The following is an 18,948-nucleotide window of genomic DNA, read 5'->3' as shown; positions in this document are numbered from 1 at the left end:
GATAAGTATTAAATGGTAAAAAAATAGACATATTACTTTATAAACCATCTGCCAAGTTATGCGCAAAAATTGCAATTAGGCTGCGCGACTTTCACGTTAGATAATTTCGGCAGTGCCCAGTAAATCCTGGGTGAATTTATTATTACTGCGTCGAGGAAGCTGTGAAAAGCAGGACAGCCCATGCAGGAGGCATATACATGAACTCCTCCCCTCACTCTGCGATCTGTTACGTCCTCCTCCTCCTCCTCCCCCTCTCTCCGGAGCCCGCAGCAGCAGCACAGGAGCTGCCGTGCCTCGTCTCTCTCACGGAGGAGATCCCGAAAAGCCGGAGCAACAGCGAAACCCCCGTACAGCCATGGCAGAAAACGCCGGCTTGGAAAACCACCGCATCAAGAGCTTTAAAAATAAGGGACGTGATGTCGAGGTGAGGTGACATATAAACGCGACTTTAACTAACATGAATTGAATTGTTTTTTTACGTAGAAAACGACAGTCTTAGGGCCTCGTTGGGGAGCCTGGCCCCGGCTGCAGCTGCCAGCTAGTTAAGCTAACGTAAGCTATCGGTAGGAGTTCGCCATCAAAAGTGCTTATCGGCCTATCCTATTACCAGTACATTCCCCCTGTATTAACGCTATTGTCATAGTTGTTACCCAGTTAACTCCAGTGGCCTACTAATATCCTGTAGTTAATGTCTGTGAGGAGCAGCATCACTGTTGGGTTTGAGAGTATTAAGGGCAGGCGGTGTAGCTAGCTGTCACTGCCAGCTAACAAGCTAGTCGGATGGACACCGGTCGCTAGCGAGGCTGGGCCTGGCCGGCACCATAATCTTGACATTTGCTATGTTTTTTACAGCCAGCTGACCTCAAGTATCACCAATACTAACCTGCTAATGTTACATACGTTTGGCATTATTCGTAAAACATCGGCTTGGATTGAAATACATGGTTGGTTCAGATCCAACCAAACCAAACATTGCCCCTCCTTGTTAGCTAACGTTGTCTGGCAAATAGCTAGCGTGTAATGCCAGGTGAGCCAGCTACACCGAGCTGCTAAACACTTGAATGGTTATGATGTGATGACCTTTAGTTGTACGGCACACATAGATGTGAATAACGACACACGTGTTGCCGGATAAATCGTATTTAGGTCATGAATTTACTGTTTTTATTGGAATACATCAGTGAAACGTTAGACTAACACTGAGCTAGCAGTAACAGTTACTATTTAATTACAACTTGGTCCAACGTTGTAATGTTATCTTGTCAATTCATAGATGGTTATGGCTTGATCTTTTTCTAATTACACCTTCCTATGATAACGTAAATGTCTCTGTGATACTGGCAAGTCACATATTCTAGAAAACACCACCAGCATACTAGGTGCACCACTGGCAGATCTACTGTCTGATATGCTGGATATTGCAGCATCTCTCAACTAACATGTTCAATTCCAAAAAGAAATCCCTGTGATTTGTCTGTAATGATGTAATGTTTGGCAAACACTGTGTTCAGACAGATAAGGGAAGCTAGCAATATTGGACCAAAGGAATTTGTCAAAGTAACAAATATCTGTGGGGGTTTTTTTTGGGGGGGGGGGGGGGTTATAAACCCTAAAAATGTATGCAGTTTATCAAAATGCAGCTCCATCAGCATGAGATTTTCCCAACAAAGACTCATGCTTGTGCTGGGTGGTTCTGATCTATTGGTAATCCTGAGATAATCCTCACACAAAGGTATGTCTGAGAATGGCCCTTCAACATCCATCTGCATGCTGGCTGGAGTTTCACCATCAACTGACTTAAAGCACAGATCGATGCCCCATAGGTGGTTGTTTTGAAACTTAGAGTCAATGTGACAAGCACATGGCTACTATGACAGACAGACTTTGCCAAGTGCATTCTTGATGCTATTTCAGGCATCCTGGATGTCTGACCAGGGTCCTCTCTAACAGCCTCTGCATGAATTTGAGTTTTCCTAAATGGATGACTCAGACTACAGCAGGAAAAAATGCCAGTCTGGGTTTTATTTATGTAGGTCAGGCATAACAGATTGCTCTTCATTTCTGACATCATTAGGGACAGCTTTGTAGTGCAAAGCAGTAAAGTCTCACATGCTGCAGGTCATAACGCCCCTCCTTTGTTTTCCTGGATATCATAGAAAGTGGTTATTGAGATTGATCAAGCATTTTTCTACCCTGAATTATCACATCTTTCTTACCTTACAGAATAGCAGGTTTTATTATTTGACTGTGCCTCTATGGGCTCCAGCAATTGTGTCTTTGTTGTCATATATTCTTTAACTTTATGAACAGTTTATATTTTGGAGACAGCAACCACCAGAAATCATCAAGTTAAATTTAGTGTACTGGGTTGCTTTCGATTCTCTTCTTAAGTCAAGCTGGACTGTATTTTGATCTTCTGCTTCCTGTAAAGGGACATTTTTTGTTTGGGGTCAATGTATTACCATTATTGTTGTTTTGCAGTGGTTTGGAGACACCTCCACAGCCTCCTGAGTTATGACTGCCCCAGATTACGTAAGAGGCTATTTAGGAAGGCAACATGAACCTCTTCAAACAGTCACAAGATCTTAGACCATCTCAAACTGTTCAGGATGAACTGGAAACCCAACAGATGTACAAATACAGCAATTAGTTAAACTGTCTCTCCTCACTTTTTTGTGCTGTTTTATAGATCTCTTGCCTTCCTGTTGACAATGGTTACTGTTTTTAGGGTTCAGTCACAGATATATGCTTAACTTGAAAAAAGTAACTTACTTGCCCAGTGTTGTTCAAAGTTTTGTCATTTTAAATGATCAATGTATATCTGAGATTATGAAATAGTTTATTAATGAGGTGTGTAATCTGATGGAAAGCATACAATTGAATGTCTTTTTTTGTGATTCATAAAAAAGGCTACAATATATATTTTCCCACTATGGTAAATGGTTGAATTTCTCAAAGAATTGGTATCTGGTTTTGTTGAAAGAAAAAAAACCCAAAAAACTCTGTGACATCAATTCAAGATGTAAAGAACACGTTTCCATGTTGTTATAATCATTGACTTATCTATGTTAAATGTCAGTCTGGAGAGTTGTTCCATATTGTCTGTCTGAGATTGACACTCCGAGAGATCACCTGGGGAAAAAGAAGTTTTGGTGACATAAAGGGAAAAAGCGGGAGAGTCATTTGTAAGATTTCACGCAGGTGTACGAGCCGAACACTGATTGAAAGGGAGCCTGCAAACCCAGTGCAGAATCTTTTAAGTATACTCGGTAAAGACAAACCACTTGAAATGTTGGATGGATGTTTTTCTCATGTATTGTCTTTCGTTTGGTTTCTTTGTTACAGACTATGAGAAGACATCGAAATGAGGTGACGGTTGAGTTGAGAAAGGTGAGAAAAGATGACACAACCTGTCTACGCACACACACACACACATGCCAGGCCTTCGTCAGAGAATTGAACCTGCCTCAGGTTTCCAGAAGATTGTTGTTGAACACAATGATGAAACTGTCAGAGCCATTAGGAAGCAATCAAACAGTACAAAATGGTGAGCTGAAAGCTGCAGAGTTGGGTAGTTCATTGCACCTGGCAGAACTAGCCATGAAGACATTAAATTCATTGTTAATATCAAGAATATTTTCTTGTGTCAACTGACTGACTGACAGTTCAGATTTACCACCATTACACTGTCTCGTGTAACTGACCTAGCATTCATGAGAAGTGTTGCAAGCCATGTTTTTGTGGTTTCCTTCTATATTTCTAGCCCTGTGTTTGGTTGGTCCATCGATAATCAACATCCCTTCCAAGCAGACACCTTCTAAATTAACATGGAGCTATCGAGCATTTATTTTATAATTTTCTCACACTTTCTGGAATTTAATGGTGGAAATAAACATTTTTGGCTAGTCTTCTAGAGCAGATCGCAATCGGAGATTGAAATCACAGTTCACTCTGCCAATTGTCGGTAATTTACACTTGAAAGCTAGCTAGCTAGCTGCAAGCTACCTGTCTATAAATGGAGAAGACTCTGTTCATTAACTGTAATTCATCCTGCGGCTGCCGTCAGCAGTGACCTCATCAGTGAACACAAGTCAGCTGGTTCCACTGGCAGTCACGCTAAGCATAAAACTGCCACTGTATTTGAAAGATGATGTTAAAATACTCAAGTCAGACACCTGCAGAGTTTGAGCACTAACTGTAACTTGGTCTTTCTACACTTGGTGTTTAACAGGTGTTAACATCCTGTGATAAATCTTCTGAATTTATGCTGGTGTCATCTTCTCTTAACGGAGGTCTCTAACACATCTCTGTTTACAGAGTGTTGTTGATCTGTGCCAGTGCATTCATGCCTGTTAACATATTCACCATTTTGATTTTGAGTTGCTTTTTTTCATCCTCATAATTGCCTCCATTATTGTTATTGACACTTATTTCTTTTGGCAAATTAAACAGCAGTTTAGTTTAGTTGGCAACTACAAACTATAAATTCAAATGTCTCAATCTGAATCAGCTGTCGACCTTTTGGCATCTCATCCTTGCATGAAGTAATCATGAAACGATTACAGATGGGGGACTATGTATAAATGACCCCATGAATCCTACAGTGTATACCCATTATGGATTATAAGACTATGAAATATAAGATGAAAGGCATCACTTTTACCTCATTTCTTTTAAAATATAACATGCTGGAGTATTTAGCCAAAAATAACAAATTTAGATAATGCAGTGCTATTTTCCACCAATGCTAAAATATAATTAAAGCAAAATGTCAACCTGCAAATATGTCACTTTTGTTCTTAATATAAATTTAGACAAAAAAATCATGATTTCTGTACGCAAACAAGTCGAGGTCAAAAGGAACCAAGCCTGGATTTCAGAGCTGCTATAATGACGTCAGTGACTGATGGAATTTTTCTTGCAGATATTATTTTAATGGTTAGAACAGTTAGCGACAACTCACTTGGAAACAATAGCTGAAAAATATTTCATATAGCATAGTCAAACTGTGTTAATAATACTGTATTTAAGGTGGTCAGCTGTCTTCTCTGTGGGGGAAAAAGTCAACAACAATCCTTCCTCCTGTGCGTGATCATGTTTTGATTCAGAGTGTGCGTGGAGAGGACGGGCTATTCACAGACAGGTCTGTTGTCAATGTGTTTGTGAGAGAGAGCGAGGGCGGGGCAAGGAGGGGCTGAGCGGATCGATGCGCTGCACACAGCTCTACAATAGAATAAGATGTTACCCATTTTAAATAGTAAAAAAATATTTTCAGTGTGTTATGAAACTGCGGCAGGCCGCCACAGTCTTGGTAATTTATGGGAAACACTGAAATGGGTTGCCAAATAAACTGTGGCGGCCGTTAATATACTAAGGCAGTAGAGCTGGGCGATGTTGCCCGTAGCCATATTGTCCTGTCACCACCCTGCAAGATCGGCGATGCCTAACTGGTATCTCTCTCTCTCCCTTTCACACACTCACTCTCTGTCTCTCTCTCTGGGATGGCATCGGCTAGGAAAAACCCACCATCAATCATCCCTTTCAATCGCCGATATACAGTCCCATCGCCATTTGGCACAAGCCAACTGGGCGGCCCACCCAAGTAAAGTCTATGTGTGGGAAACACTGGGTTCATAGAAGGTTATATCCACAATAAAGTCCAAAATGGGAAGCATTGCCTTTATAAAGCATAAATATCCACCGCACGCTCAATGATTATTTTAGTCCAGGGTTCATCCATTGATACATTTTGTCCTCATAAATCATATTGTCATTTTTTAAGTCAGACGTCAGAGTTGTTCCTTCTTAGGGCGTCAGTATATTCCATCAGTAGTGCGTGTTATAACCACTTCATGCAGCAATTGAAGGGGGACAGGATCTGAGCTTCTCTCTCCAGCTCTCTTTTTTTTTGCATTCTTTTCACAATTTCTGTCACTTTTCACATATACAACCCAAGTGCAACACTGTGAATGCCTTCCAGGAGAGACTATCCCCATACTTAAAGCATATTGCGTCTCTCCTCTCTCTATGACAGCCGACTTTTTCACTCCGTCTTTGACTGAGGCCGTTTGGAACAGCTATAAACACTTTTAGCTTCTGATGAGGTCTGACAACACTTTCTATGGACAAATTCTTTCCAAGCATAACCTGGCCCTTAGTCTCTTGGAAGATGAAGGTGCCCTCTGATTCTGAGAACTGGGTGCCAGACAAAATTATAGAAATTGATGTGGACCTTTGCCAAGTCATTGCTCTGGGGGGGAAAAAAGGTTTTTGCCAGCCCAGCCCACAAAAGTGACACTAACAACACACTTCTGGAAAGAATATTTAGATGATGGACATACAAAGTGTAGAGCCATTTGAACCGGTAATTCAAATAAACTAAACTCAAGGGGCACTTGCATTGAGAGGAAGTCTGAGAATACTGATAAGCAAGCATGTAGAACAGCGGACATTTGGGAGAGCACAGGCACAGCGAGGGGCGTTAAAACACAGAGCGTCATTGCTGCGGAGTGCTGAGGTGGTCTCAAGTCTAGCACATTCCATTTCGCTAGATCAGAGCAGGAAGAAGCACTGCACTAGCTGATTAGTCATCAGTGACGCACATCAGCACGATGCACAGGAATGTAGGGCAAGGGAATCTCCTCCTACCACATGCCCTGTAAAATGACGGGATGAGTAGTTCTTTCTGCCTGCGTACACGTGTGTGTGTGTGTGTGTGTTTCCAGGCTGGATGAATGAATGTGCGCTCGCTGGAGTGTGTTGAGGGTTAAGGTACAATCTCTTTCAATGATGAGTGTGTGTTTGCTTGCTTTGTGGATTAGCCTGCAGGCAGATTTCTCTGGCTTACCCACTTAGATTGGGATTCCTAACATGTAGCTTATACTCCCAGAAAATAAAAGTTTTAGAAAGGGGGGGGTGGGGGGGGGGGGTGTTTTTGAGCTAGGCCTAGATTCACTGTTACTTTAAGAACCCATGAATGCATTAATGAACACTCTTCTCCTCCCCTCATAGATTTTCTGTCTTTTTTTTTTTTTTTTTGCCTCTTGTTAGAACAAACGAGACGAACATCTACTGAAGAAGAGAAACGTCCCGCAGGAGGAGAGTCTGGAGGACTCTGATGTCGACTCAGACTTCAAAGGAGTAAGTGTGGGTGTGTGGATATGTGCATGAGCTAGATAGATGTAGTGAGACCGGACTGTCTGGATAACAGGTCAAAAGGGTTAACATCAAGTGGGCAGTATACTTAATGTGGTTTCTTAGAGGGAAGTTCTATTCGTGCTGGGATTTTCTTCCAAATGAAATGTCAGTAAGTTGTCATGATTTCCCTCTCTGTAACTTTTGTTATTTCAGACCTTAATTGAGACTGAAAGTTCAATGCCTGACCTCAGATAGAGCAGCTGACTAAAAAATCTCACCACAAGGTTTATTTCGTGTCTGTTCTGGAGCTTTTGATTGTATCACACTATCTTCCTCAGCAGATCGAGTTTGTTCAGTTGTCATGGAATTGTAGATATTCAGATTTACATGATTGTTGTTCTTAAATTGAAATGTGAACATCTACAATTCCATGACAACTGGGTAAACTCTCATCTGCTGAGGAAGGTTGCGAGACATGTTTGAGGGCTTCATGACGACTAGTAAATGGCCCTTTTGGTGAGATTGTTTTTTTTTTCACTTCCTTCCTAGTTTTGTTATATCTACTATTGAAACTCCTGCCAAATGCTTCTTACAGTATTGGAAAAATGACATTTGAAAAACAGCAGTGTATCCTTCTAGATATATAACACTCCAGTTATTACAAGATAATCACCAGACCTGTCTGTCAGCAGTTTTTATTGGAACTACTTTCTACAAGGAAAAAAAATCTGATAACTGTTGATAACATATTCTATGGATTATACTGAGTTACTGGAGTTTTCATAAATATACTGTATTGAATTGGGTCGGCACCAGAAATCTAACAGACAAAACCCTTAAAATTAGCGCAGATCAAATCAAAATTGATGGAGGAAAGAATAATTTGTAATTTGTGCAAAAATGATTCTTAATTTTCCCTCAAAGATGGGAGTGTTTTAGTGTAGAGTATGTACAAATAAGTCTTCCTCAGTGTGCCTACTAGTTTCTCCACATAATGTAATATATTGTATGTGAGCAGATGTAGTATAATGTATTTCTCTCTAAAGCCATTGTCTTCAGATGAAATTCTTCCAGAAGATTAAGCCAATCTGTGCAATTTATCACAAATTTTAGTCTCAAATGATGGCCCAGAATAGCATTACTGAGAAAGGAAATGTAGGAGGAAAAAAAAGGGGTTGGCCGTATGCCACCACAGTCGTTTAATCCAATATTATTGTTACCTCTGTGCAAGTTCAGTGTCTTGGACTCAGAAGTATTTTCAAAGTCTCACAGGAGCTGTAGTTGAAAGGTAATACTGTCATTGTTTGTTAAAGTGATGAGGTGTTCACATTTTCCAGCCAGTACAGTAGTAGAGAGGCCTTTATCTTAAAATACTGACACAAAACCAAAGAATCACAAATAATGGAAAATGATAGTGAAACAAGCTATTCTGGACGTGGGGCGGGACTTCTGTGCTATATTCCTCCTTTTTGTCCCATTTTCCCCATTTAGTTTGGTGAGTGTACAGGAAAATAACAAATGAACATGAAGTCCATAATACAACACAAAAATCAATACAGTCTTTACAATACTGAAATAACATTGTTTTAAATACCCATGACCGCCTAATGTCCTCATACCACTCAGCTTCCGAAAAGAAAGAATGAATAAGTAAACAAATAAATGAATTAAATGAATGAATTTCAAAAGCATGATCAAGTTATTATCATGTGTTTCAAACTCGCAAGAACAGAATTCCCTTCATCAGTTTAAGTTAAAAGCCACCAAGCGTTTTGCATATTCATTTCTAAATCTCATGTCAGACAACAAGAAGCAGTCAGTGAGATGTTACAGTCGATGTAGACTTGTAAACAGTCTCGACACATTTACATAAATTAAACATGTTATGTAAAGTGGGTTTAATCGAGGGTCGGTTAAGCTTGGCAAAAGTATTTCAAACATCCATAAGTCAACCTTACATCTGCTAACTATTTTCAAATTTGAATATATCCCACGCCTTCAAATCCACTGAAATCTGTCAGCAGTTTTTGTGCTCTTTAATATCTGAATTATTACTGTTTTTTACTGGTAAATAAGAAAATGTTCAAAAGAATTAGCTACATCCCTGATGACGTAAGAGAATTGTACCTACTTGTACAGGTTTGCAGCTGTGTTGATGTTTATCAAACTATGAGTGTTAATATTCTGCATTTTTCTTTCTGCAGCAAAATGTTACGCTTGATGCCATCTTACAGGTAAGAGTTTCCATCATTCAAGCCTTCCTTTTATACTTTTTTCTTTGCCAAATGTACCAGCAAGAAATCCTTAACTGTTGGCTAATAATTCTGTGTTTAACATTTATTACGGCCTTCTCTCTCTCGTCACTAAAGAACGCTACCAGTGATAATGCAGTTATCCAGCTCAGTGCTGTACAGGCAGCTAGGTGAGTGACTCACACATGCATAAACACATATACGGACACCAGCTGGTTTCCATATGAAGTTTCTGAAGTTCTTTCTTTTTTCCACTGTTTGTCAGAAAACTGCTCTCCAGTGACAGAAACCCTCCCATCGACGACTTGATAAAGTCTGGGATCCTGCCCATTTTAGTCAAATGCCTGGAAAGGGACGACAAGTAAGTCTGCTTCCAATACAGTTTGTTTGCCTCCGGTTATTTGTCTGTCAGCAGTGATGAATTGAGTGTTCTAGTTGATAAGACAGCAGACTGCTTTGCCTGTACATCAAGTCTTTGCTGCCACAGAAGCTTTGCGCGCATGCGGGTGTTTGTGTGTGTGTGTGTGTGTATTTCACTGTGTCCACACGTGAGAGTGTGTGTGTTGAGTCACAGAGGGCAGTTGGCTGGTCCTCTGTCCAGGCCAAGCCAAATATAACAGCATTCCTGTCCCTCGGAGTTCCAAAATTCCCAGGACCTTGTGTCCACCGGGGGAGGGAGAATGAATAGTTGGAGTCGAAGAACTCGGAGTTGTAAGGATTTTACCATGGCAACCCACAACAGATAGTGTCATGTTAACACGGAGCACCAGCGTATATTGGACATTGCTGTTATTTTTGAGTTTTGTGCAGAACGTGGTGATGCAGTATAACACATGCATGCATCAAGAGAGCATAATCATGGACTATGTTGCCATAGCGTCATGGCAGAAAGCCAAGCTAACTCAATCTAATGACATGATGAGGTGCAGAATCACAGTGAAATGCACCACATGAAAACAAGCAGCATTTCACAGGAACAAGAACAGACAAAATGTCTTTTGCTGAGGTTTTCAAATGCGATCTGCGAGTGCATGATCATGTGGGGTCACAGTTAGGTCAGAAAATTAAACTACTTTGTCCACAGTTCCCTGCTGTGTGTCTGGTTGCATCACAAAGAGCACCACACCCTGTTTACTGTTTTACATCCCAACTATAGTGTAACAAACAAGTAAGAACTCCACATCATGGTTGGTTGCCTGATGAAATTTTCAGCAGGGTAGACAGACTCACCAGCCTTTGTGTTGATTTACTAGCATTCGGCTGGTGGGCGGTGTGAGGATCACGCGCCACTGTGTGATTTCTAATATTTTGTGTTGCATCATTTTTCTGTTCAAATCCTATAATGAAACTCTTCCCCTTGAGCACCATGTCTGATGCATTATGCCTTCTCATACAGGACGGCCAAAAACAAGCGTATTAGGTACTTGGCAGGAATATAAGAATCAGCCTCGATAAACATGAAATGGCAGCTTGGAATTCAGGAAAAGGTTCACGTCAATCTTTATTTTAATTATTATTTATGTCCCCCTTTATTGTCCCAGTCTTACTAAAGAACTAAAGGAGATTTCTTTCTGTCTTAAACTAGTGTCTTTTTTTTCCTCTAACTACTTTGTTTTCTTTGTCCCACAGCCCCTCTCTTCAGTTTGAGGCAGCTTGGGCTCTGACCAACATTGCCTCTGGGACGTCGGCACAGACTCAGGCTGTGGTTAAATCCAGTAAGTTGTCACACTCAGTCTTCCCCAGTGTTACGCTGTTACTTGTGGGTTGTTTTCTCTTTTTTCTTTTTTTTGATTATGATGTTTTTATTAGATAACAGTGCAGTCTTATTTTGAAACAAAGCCAGTATAACTGTGTAGAAACCACGATCCCTTATCTAAAACATGAGACCTCGCCAAAGCCTCTGATCAAACAACATATTAAAAACACTCTAAAATGAGTTATATCTCAATTTATATTTACAAATCCATAAAGAACTTTTTATGTATTTTTTTTTTGCATCTTAAAATAACAAATCATCATCAGACCTTTCTGAATAAATGTCTTGCTTTCAGCTTCCATTGGTCAAAAAGCCAACTTTTTAAGAATCTAGCCTGGCCGAAGCTAAATATGAATCTGTTATTTATTTCATTTTTAGCATAATTGTTAAACTTTATTTTGAGCATAAAATTATTATATCCAACTACATATGAATCTTTAAAACATGAGTCTTGATGATTTCTTAGTATTCTTATGTAAAATCAGGATAACTTTTGAAAAATGCTTCATTATGATATAGCTAAGTTTGACTAAACAAGTAATGCCTGTAAAATCTGCTCTGTTAAGAGCTCTAGATACATTTTCTAAGACAGCTTCAAATAACAGAAAACTTCAGATGAACCTGACTTTAAACACCTCCACAGGTGTTTTCAGTTTATCCAGGTAGATCAGACCTCTGCGTAGGCTGAAGCTGGGTGGAGTTTTCTAGGAATTGCTTGAGGTCAAGAAACTCCATTTACCGATAACTAAGACAAAGGTAAAAAGAAAGCCAACCCACCCAAAGAGTTGTCACAAAAACAACTGTAGAGTCATGGAAATGTCAATGAACTGTCTGTACATGCCCCTCTCTCCTGAGAGGAGGAGTCAGGCGGTGTAAGAGAAAACAGTCAGAGTGAGTGTACTTTGGTTGTGTGACTTTAAAGGGAAATGTACACTTTGGCTACTAGAAAGGAATCTTGTAAAGCTATAATATACAGGATTTGGTACATTGTTCTGTATTTGTATTTGTTTTTTTATTGTTTGGCTTTAGAATGTCACCCAACAAATCAGAGTTTATCAATGGAGCTGCACATCTGTCACCTTGAGCATGTTATTGATATGTTGATGTTTGTTTGTGTCCAGATGCAGTGCCCCTGTTCCTGCGACTGTTACACTCTCCCCACCAGAACGTTTGTGAACAGGCCGTATGGGCTTTAGGAAACATTATAGGTCAGTAACCTCCTCTGATATATGTATGTGTGTGCATAAATGCTAGAGTTAAGCAATTACTATGCTGTTATACTGACATTGTCCCTTTGCCTGCCCAGGTGATGGTCCACAGTGCAGGGATTATGTTATCTCCCTGGGCGTGGTGAAGCCTCTGCTTTCTTTCATCAACCCATCAATCCCAATCACCTTCCTGCGCAATGTTACCTGGGTCATTGTTAACCTTTGCCGCAACAAGGATCCACCACCACCCATGGAAACTGTACAAGAGGTGGGACAGTAGTGTGTGTGTGTGTGTGTGTGTGCGTGTGCGTGCGTGCCAGACAGATGAATGTGTCTCTTTGCAGCTGACTCTGTTGAGTCACACAGGCTGAGTCACACAGAGATTCTGCGGTGTCTTTTCAGAAGCCAAATCAACCCCATCACCCGGGAGAATTTCTAACTACAAAGCTCTTTTGGCGACACTTGAAGTCTGGTTTTGACAGCTATTCTGGCTTTTTTTTTTTTTTTTTACTCTGCCCTGTTTTTGCCTTCATCTACTTCATCTATTCCTCTGCCTACATCCAACCCACTCACAACCTACTTTTCTTTCCCCACAGATTTTGCCTGCCCTCTGTGTGCTAATATATCACACCGATATTAATGTGAGTATCAGAGCGAAGGGTGTCCCTGATTTTTATAGTTTTGTAATAAAAAATAATTTGCTTTGTGCTGTCTGGAATGCCATTATTGCAGCCTGTGAGTCGTATGTGGTCTTAAGAGATTTTTTGTGTCTGTGTGTTTAGATCCTAGTCGACACAGTGTGGGCTCTGTCTTATCTGACAGACGGGGGCAACGAGCAGATCCAGATGGTTATAGATTCTGGTGTCGTTCCATTTCTTGTGCCTCTCCTCAGCCATCAGGAGGTGAAAGTTCAGGTGAGACTTTAAACGAATTATGTCTTTGGCTTTTTCTGTACCATTTCTAATTTTTATCCGCCATGAATTAATTAGTTTTATAATTTCAAGTTTTGTGATGGTCCTCTGTGTTGTTAACCCGCAGACGGCAGCTCTGAGGGCAGTGGGAAACATTGTGACAGGGACAGACGAGCAGACACAGGTTGTGCTCAACTGTGACGTCCTCTCACACTTCCCCAACTTGCTCACACACCCTAAAGAAAAGATTAACAAGGTACCACAGCCTCAACCTTCATGTTGTGTGTATGAATTATTATTTGTCTTATTATTAATACCATGTTTACATACACAAGTGAAAGAAGCTAATGCAGTGATAAAGAAATGAACTGGGGTTTGGTAGAATATTCATGTGTATGGAACCTATAGAGCTGGTTTTGATCATTAGTGATCGATCTGCTTTGTAGGAAGCAGTCTGGTTCCTGTCCAACATTACAGCTGGGAACCAGCAGCAGGTCCAAGCTGTGATCGACGCTGGACTGATTCCGATGATCATTCACCAACTGGCTAAGGTTTGTTGCATGATGCAAGAGCAGGAAAGAAACGCCTTAAGCTGTATAATCTCTATTCTTTTCTCTCAACAGATGGTACCAGACTAAATTTAGAAAATCACAATGTTGGCTTTATTTGTGTGTATTGAGTTGCATTTGCACTTTTTTTTTTGGTAACCAGAGATGCAACACAACTCTTGATACAGAAATTGGACACTGAACACAAACATTTTCTGTGCCTCGGCGTTTTGCTGTTGTAGAACTGACCTGCTATGTGCACATCTTAGTGACAGCCTGTCTCTCTACAGGGTGACTTTGGCACTCAGAAGGAGGCAGCGTGGGCCATCAGCAACCTCACCATCAGTGGGAGGAAAGACCAGGTGAGCTGGGCTTTGGGACCGATGTCAGGGAAATCTGGTGCTTGTGTTTCAGTGCTTTTACTCTCTGTTTTATCGAACATATTAAGTCAGTAGAGGTGTGTTTTATTTAAAACTGTAGCAATCCTACCAGACAAGGCTACACTACTAATTATATATAGAGGACAAAGCTAGGCCATGTTGAATTTTTTTTTTTTAGATATGAAGGTCATTGTGAGTGAATGTCAAGGACATTTTTTCCCACATTTGTAACCATGTACCTATGTTGTAATCAAGTATGGATGTGGTGTGTATGTGTGGGTTTGTGTAGGTGGAGTTCCTGGTGGAGCAGAATGTCATCCCTCCATTCTGTAACCTGCTGTCGGTGAAGGACTCCCAGGTGGTGCAGGTCGTCCTGGACGGCCTGAAGAACATCCTCATCATGGCAGGAGAGGAAGCCAGCACTATTGCCGAGATCATAGAGGAGTGTGGAGGTCTGTATTCTCACCTGCTCTCTTCATTTATCTCAACCCTCTTACAAATTTAATGTTTACATTTTCACTGGGATAATTGGAGCTCTCTTTTTGCCTAATAAACACTAAAGATGTAGACATTTTTATGCCTCTGTGCCGGCCGGAGGTATTATGTTTCTGGGTTGTCTGTCCGTCTGTACACCTGCTCCATTCTTGTGAACGCAGTATCTCAGGAAGCCTTGAAGAAATTTCTTCAAATTTGGCCCAAACGTCCACTTGGACTCAAGGATGAACTGATTAGATTTTGGTGGTCAAAGGTTAAAGGTCACTGTGACCTCACAAAACATGTTTTTGGCCATAACTCAAGAATTCATACACTAATTATGATAAAGTTTCTCACAAATGCCTAATAGGATAAAATGATATCCAAAAGGTCAAAGGTCAACTCCACTGTGACATCATAATGTTCTTCAAAAACACTTTTCTGGCCGTTATTCGACACCATAACTCGGGAACAAAAGGGCAGATTGTGACTATATTTCACATTTGGTCGGATGCTGAATTGGTGACACTAATCTCGGCTGCCCACCTTGAAACTGTGGTGATTTTATTAAATTCCCTCAAAGTTTTCACTACAAATATTATGAGTCCAGACAGACATGGATGTAAACTGCAACTTGACTGATTGGCGGAGGCAAACAACTGCCAGGCGGTATTTCTAGTTGTATATTATTTCCCGTCTCTCTTCTGTTTATCGGTCACACAGCTGTGGAAGATAGTGCAGTAGCCAGTTGTCAGTGTTTACATATTTGTTACTGACAGAATATGTTATTTTTTTTGTCATTGCTGTGATTTTACAGGTTTGGAGAAGATAGAAAATTTGCAGCAGCATGAGAACGAGGATATCTACAAATTAGCCTTTGAGATTATCGATCAGTACTTTTCAGGAGATGATGTAAGTACACCAAAAGTAACTGACACCTAAAATGATTAACAAATCATCCTACACAGTAAACAGTGGGGTTATCATACCTCAATCTTATCATGTGTGTCCTTTTTTTCAGATTGATGAAGACCCCAACTTGATCCCTGAAACCACTCAAGGAGGAACCTTCACCTTTGATCCAGCTTCCAACATGCAAACAAAGGAGTTCAATTTCTAAAAGCCAGGGTGTTCGGTTCAACCAGCTGCACGGGTACTCTGTAATCACCCCAGACATTCATCCATCTCTCCTCCAACCTGGCAACCTGGTACCGCAGGATTTACTTAACATCACTTCAACATGGAAACTCACCACTGAAGGATTTACCCACCCCCACCTCTGCACTGTGGGGTGTTTGTTTTTTTTTTTGTTGTTTTTTTTTTTTTTTTTCTTTATAATGGTCATCCTTCACAGAACACGGCAACCCTACATAGGAATCCTGGTCATTCAAACAGGCACCATCACCATCTGGCAACCTGCATCAGGAGGATTGTCGCTATTTTAACGCCAGTGCTTCTAAATATCTCACACAAATAAAACCAGAAGGAAGAAACAGCCTTCGTGGCAAGATTTAATTGCCAAATGTCAAATCTTCACAAGGACAAAAACACAAGCACATTTGCAGACACAAAACACACATACACACACTTTTTGACACTTAGAATTTGTGTGCATACTTCTGTTAGAAGCCATCATATCACTTACGGGGAAGAAATACTGCTGTTTGTTTGTGGTTTATTTTTGTGCTTTCCCTCCCCTGGATTGTCCTCTGGTGTTACTCCACCCACGCGCACGCACACTGACATACAACTATACACACACACACAAACACACTTAGTCACACAGATTCCTGATGGCCGTGCACCCCAAAAACCCTCTCTCACCCAGTTTAAAGAGTTAATCCCAGAGCTAAGCCATGATTAACCACGGACCCTCCCCCTCCCCTCCCCCGCCCCACTGCCCTCCCAGGAGAGTTCTGGGACAGGTGGAGGGGTGAAAGGGCTCTAAGGCAAAAAGAGGACTCCGTGGCAAACTGACTGACGGGACTTCTGACTCAATAACGTCACTTTTTTTAATGTGACCTCTGTTGAATTATCAAACTTAATGTTTGTTTTAAAAAAAAAAAATCATCAAAAATGTGAAGAAAACGCCATAATTCTTTTTTTCTTTTTCTTTTTCTTTTTTTTTCTTTTCAATACATACAACTGTAAGACCTGCTAACTGCCTGCTTCTGATTCAGCAGAGCGAAAAAAAAAAAACAGTTTTGTTTTCTACGGATGTGAATACCTGTCACGGGAGGAAGCACCTTTTGGTGAAGGCACAGAGACTTAAGAGATGACAAACATGTCAGCTGTAGCTTTTTATCCCCCTACAGGACATCCATTTCTGCAGCACGAGCTCGGTCACGTCCTGTGATCCAGTGAACTGTTTGCGTGGGGACTCCCCTGTAATGTGAAACTTTAAAAGAGGGGGTTGGGGGGTTGGGGGCGGGTGGGGGGTGGGAGGGAGGGGGGGCGGTGTAACAAAAACGTCGAGCAAAAAAATCGACCCGAATTGCTTATCTGACCTTTTAAGCTTATTTTAATTGTTTTAGGTTCTCTCTTAAAAAAAAAAAACACAAACAAACACATTTTTACCTTTTCAGTTTTCAGCTTCTCCTGGTTGAGTCTGTGGAGCTTCCATATGTCTGTTTTTATTTTATTTTTAATTTTTATTTTTTTCCTTTCTTCAGTCTTATGCACATGTCTGAGAGGCATATTGATGTCTGCCTGCAGAAAGGGACCTATACTCATTGAAGACTAGACTTACAAAAGGAGTACAGGTCCTAACCTTTACAGTACTTAACTACTTTTGATGAAGAGGTCACATGTCATCACTCAATTTGAATAATTGTGTAAAAAAAATGTGATGTGTATCTCTCCTTGCCGTCTAATGAATATATGAATATATTTACATAAAGCCTGTACAAAGCTGCTGCAGCTGACAGTCATTGGATGGACGATAACCTCACTGTCAAAGATGGCTGGGGAGGGTTTTTTTTTTTTTTTTTTTTTTTTTTTTTTTTCTCTCAGTTGAAGCAATATTTCTTTGTTTCATTGTTTTTATTTTTGACTTGCATATGTATTGTGATGACACGCTGATAAATTGGAACAGGCTATTTTTTTTTTTTTTCTTTTTCTCTCTCTCTCTCTCTCTGTAGTGGTGACGGGCTGTAATACCGTCCCATGTCCCAGTTGGTGTGCGGGTTTGGGTTTGACGTGTCAAAACTGTGAGCTCAATCCTAGCCCTGGTCTTGAAGACTTTATGATCCTCTGGTTGGCTGCTAACTACTGAGAGGGGGTCAGAGCAGGGGTTCATGCTGGGGTTTTAAATATTGGGTGGGGTTGTTTTGAGCAGCCCAGGCTTGTTTTTGGGACTAGCTGTTTATTACTGAACAAAACTATAGAGAGGGTGTACAGTCATGAACTAGCAGACTAGACCGAGCCACTTTAAAGATTTACAATTTCGTTGCCTTGTATCTGAATTGGATACAAGCTTATGTTTGTTGCAAGATTTTTACTTGCTAATGAAAAGTTGTTTTAAATAAAATAATAGGAGAAAAGCAACAGACAGCGTTTTGGCCTCTGATTGTTTATATCTTTTTATAAATTTTAGATTGAATTCTTCTCTTTAAGGTGGCTCATTGATGCTTTCAACTCTTGTGCATATTAAAGACAAATATGAGTTGAAAATCATTGTGCCTTTTGTTTTTTCATTTCAACTAAAACTAGGTTTTATTGAATAGAAAAGATTCTTTGAGCAACTGGAGAGTATTGATATGGGAGATGTGGGCACAGTAGTATGTAGTCTCCCTGTTGTTGGAGTTTGCCGTGGGGGATGGTCAATGCAACACCCTGCTGCTCCGATCTTATTCACTGAACATTGTAACACCATTTCTCTCACTCATTACCCCTCGAACATCACAAAACCATCATTGCCATATTTCAAGTCAGGGGATTTTGATATCATTTCCTCTCATCTCGCCCTCAGGACATTATCTGTGTTTCTGATCCTAACCAAAATAAACTTGCTGTTTAGCCGTTGGATCCTCTGTGCTTGCAAGTGTTGTGATTCACACATACAGTAGATGTAAGTCCAATTAAGTTGCATGAGTGTGAATGTAGCTTTTGGGTGTGGATGTGTTTGCGTGTGAGTTTTTTCCTTGGGTTCATGAGTTTTTATATCTCCTGGATTTAAGATCTACATCACTTCCTCTCCATGACTACAAGAGCAAACTGACCATATCTTGTCAAGCTGTAATTTTAACTACTCTTGACTTTCTTTTGTTTTGTTTTTGTGGCA

At 40.5% G+C, this 18,948-nt stretch overlaps 1 protein-coding gene across 2 annotated transcripts; it reads left to right on the top strand.

Moving 5' to 3' along the window:
• The first annotated feature begins 163 nt into the window (after positions 1-163).
• On the top strand, positions 164-15,871 carry kpna3 (karyopherin alpha 3 (importin alpha 4)). 2 transcript variants are annotated; one of them, XM_042425409.1, is made up of 17 exons: positions 164-424; positions 3,346-3,390; positions 7,051-7,140; positions 9,342-9,371; positions 9,507-9,559; positions 9,655-9,750; positions 11,019-11,104; positions 12,267-12,353; positions 12,452-12,621; positions 12,950-12,994; positions 13,136-13,267; positions 13,392-13,520; positions 13,711-13,815; positions 14,103-14,174; positions 14,482-14,644; positions 15,484-15,578; positions 15,688-15,871. In XM_042425409.1, the coding sequence occupies exons 1-17, from the start codon at positions 356-358 to the stop codon at positions 15,784-15,786; spliced, it is 1,566 nt and encodes a 521-aa protein (XP_042281343.1). In that variant the 5' UTR covers positions 164-355; the 3' UTR covers positions 15,787-15,871. The 2 variants fall into 2 exon arrangements, with proteins under 2 accessions (XP_042281343.1, XP_042281344.1); XM_042425410.1 differs by lacking the exons at positions 164-424; positions 3,346-3,390; positions 7,051-7,140 and adding an exon at positions 7,572-7,653.
• The last annotated feature ends 3,077 nt before the right edge of the window (positions 15,872-18,948 follow it).

The sequence above is a fragment of the Thunnus maccoyii genome, chromosome 11, assembly GCF_910596095.1.
Source record: "Thunnus maccoyii chromosome 11, fThuMac1.1, whole genome shotgun sequence".
NCBI classification, from domain to species: domain Eukaryota; kingdom Metazoa; phylum Chordata; class Actinopteri; order Scombriformes; family Scombridae; genus Thunnus; species Thunnus maccoyii.
This window is presented reverse-complemented; position numbering and strand designations above follow the sequence as displayed.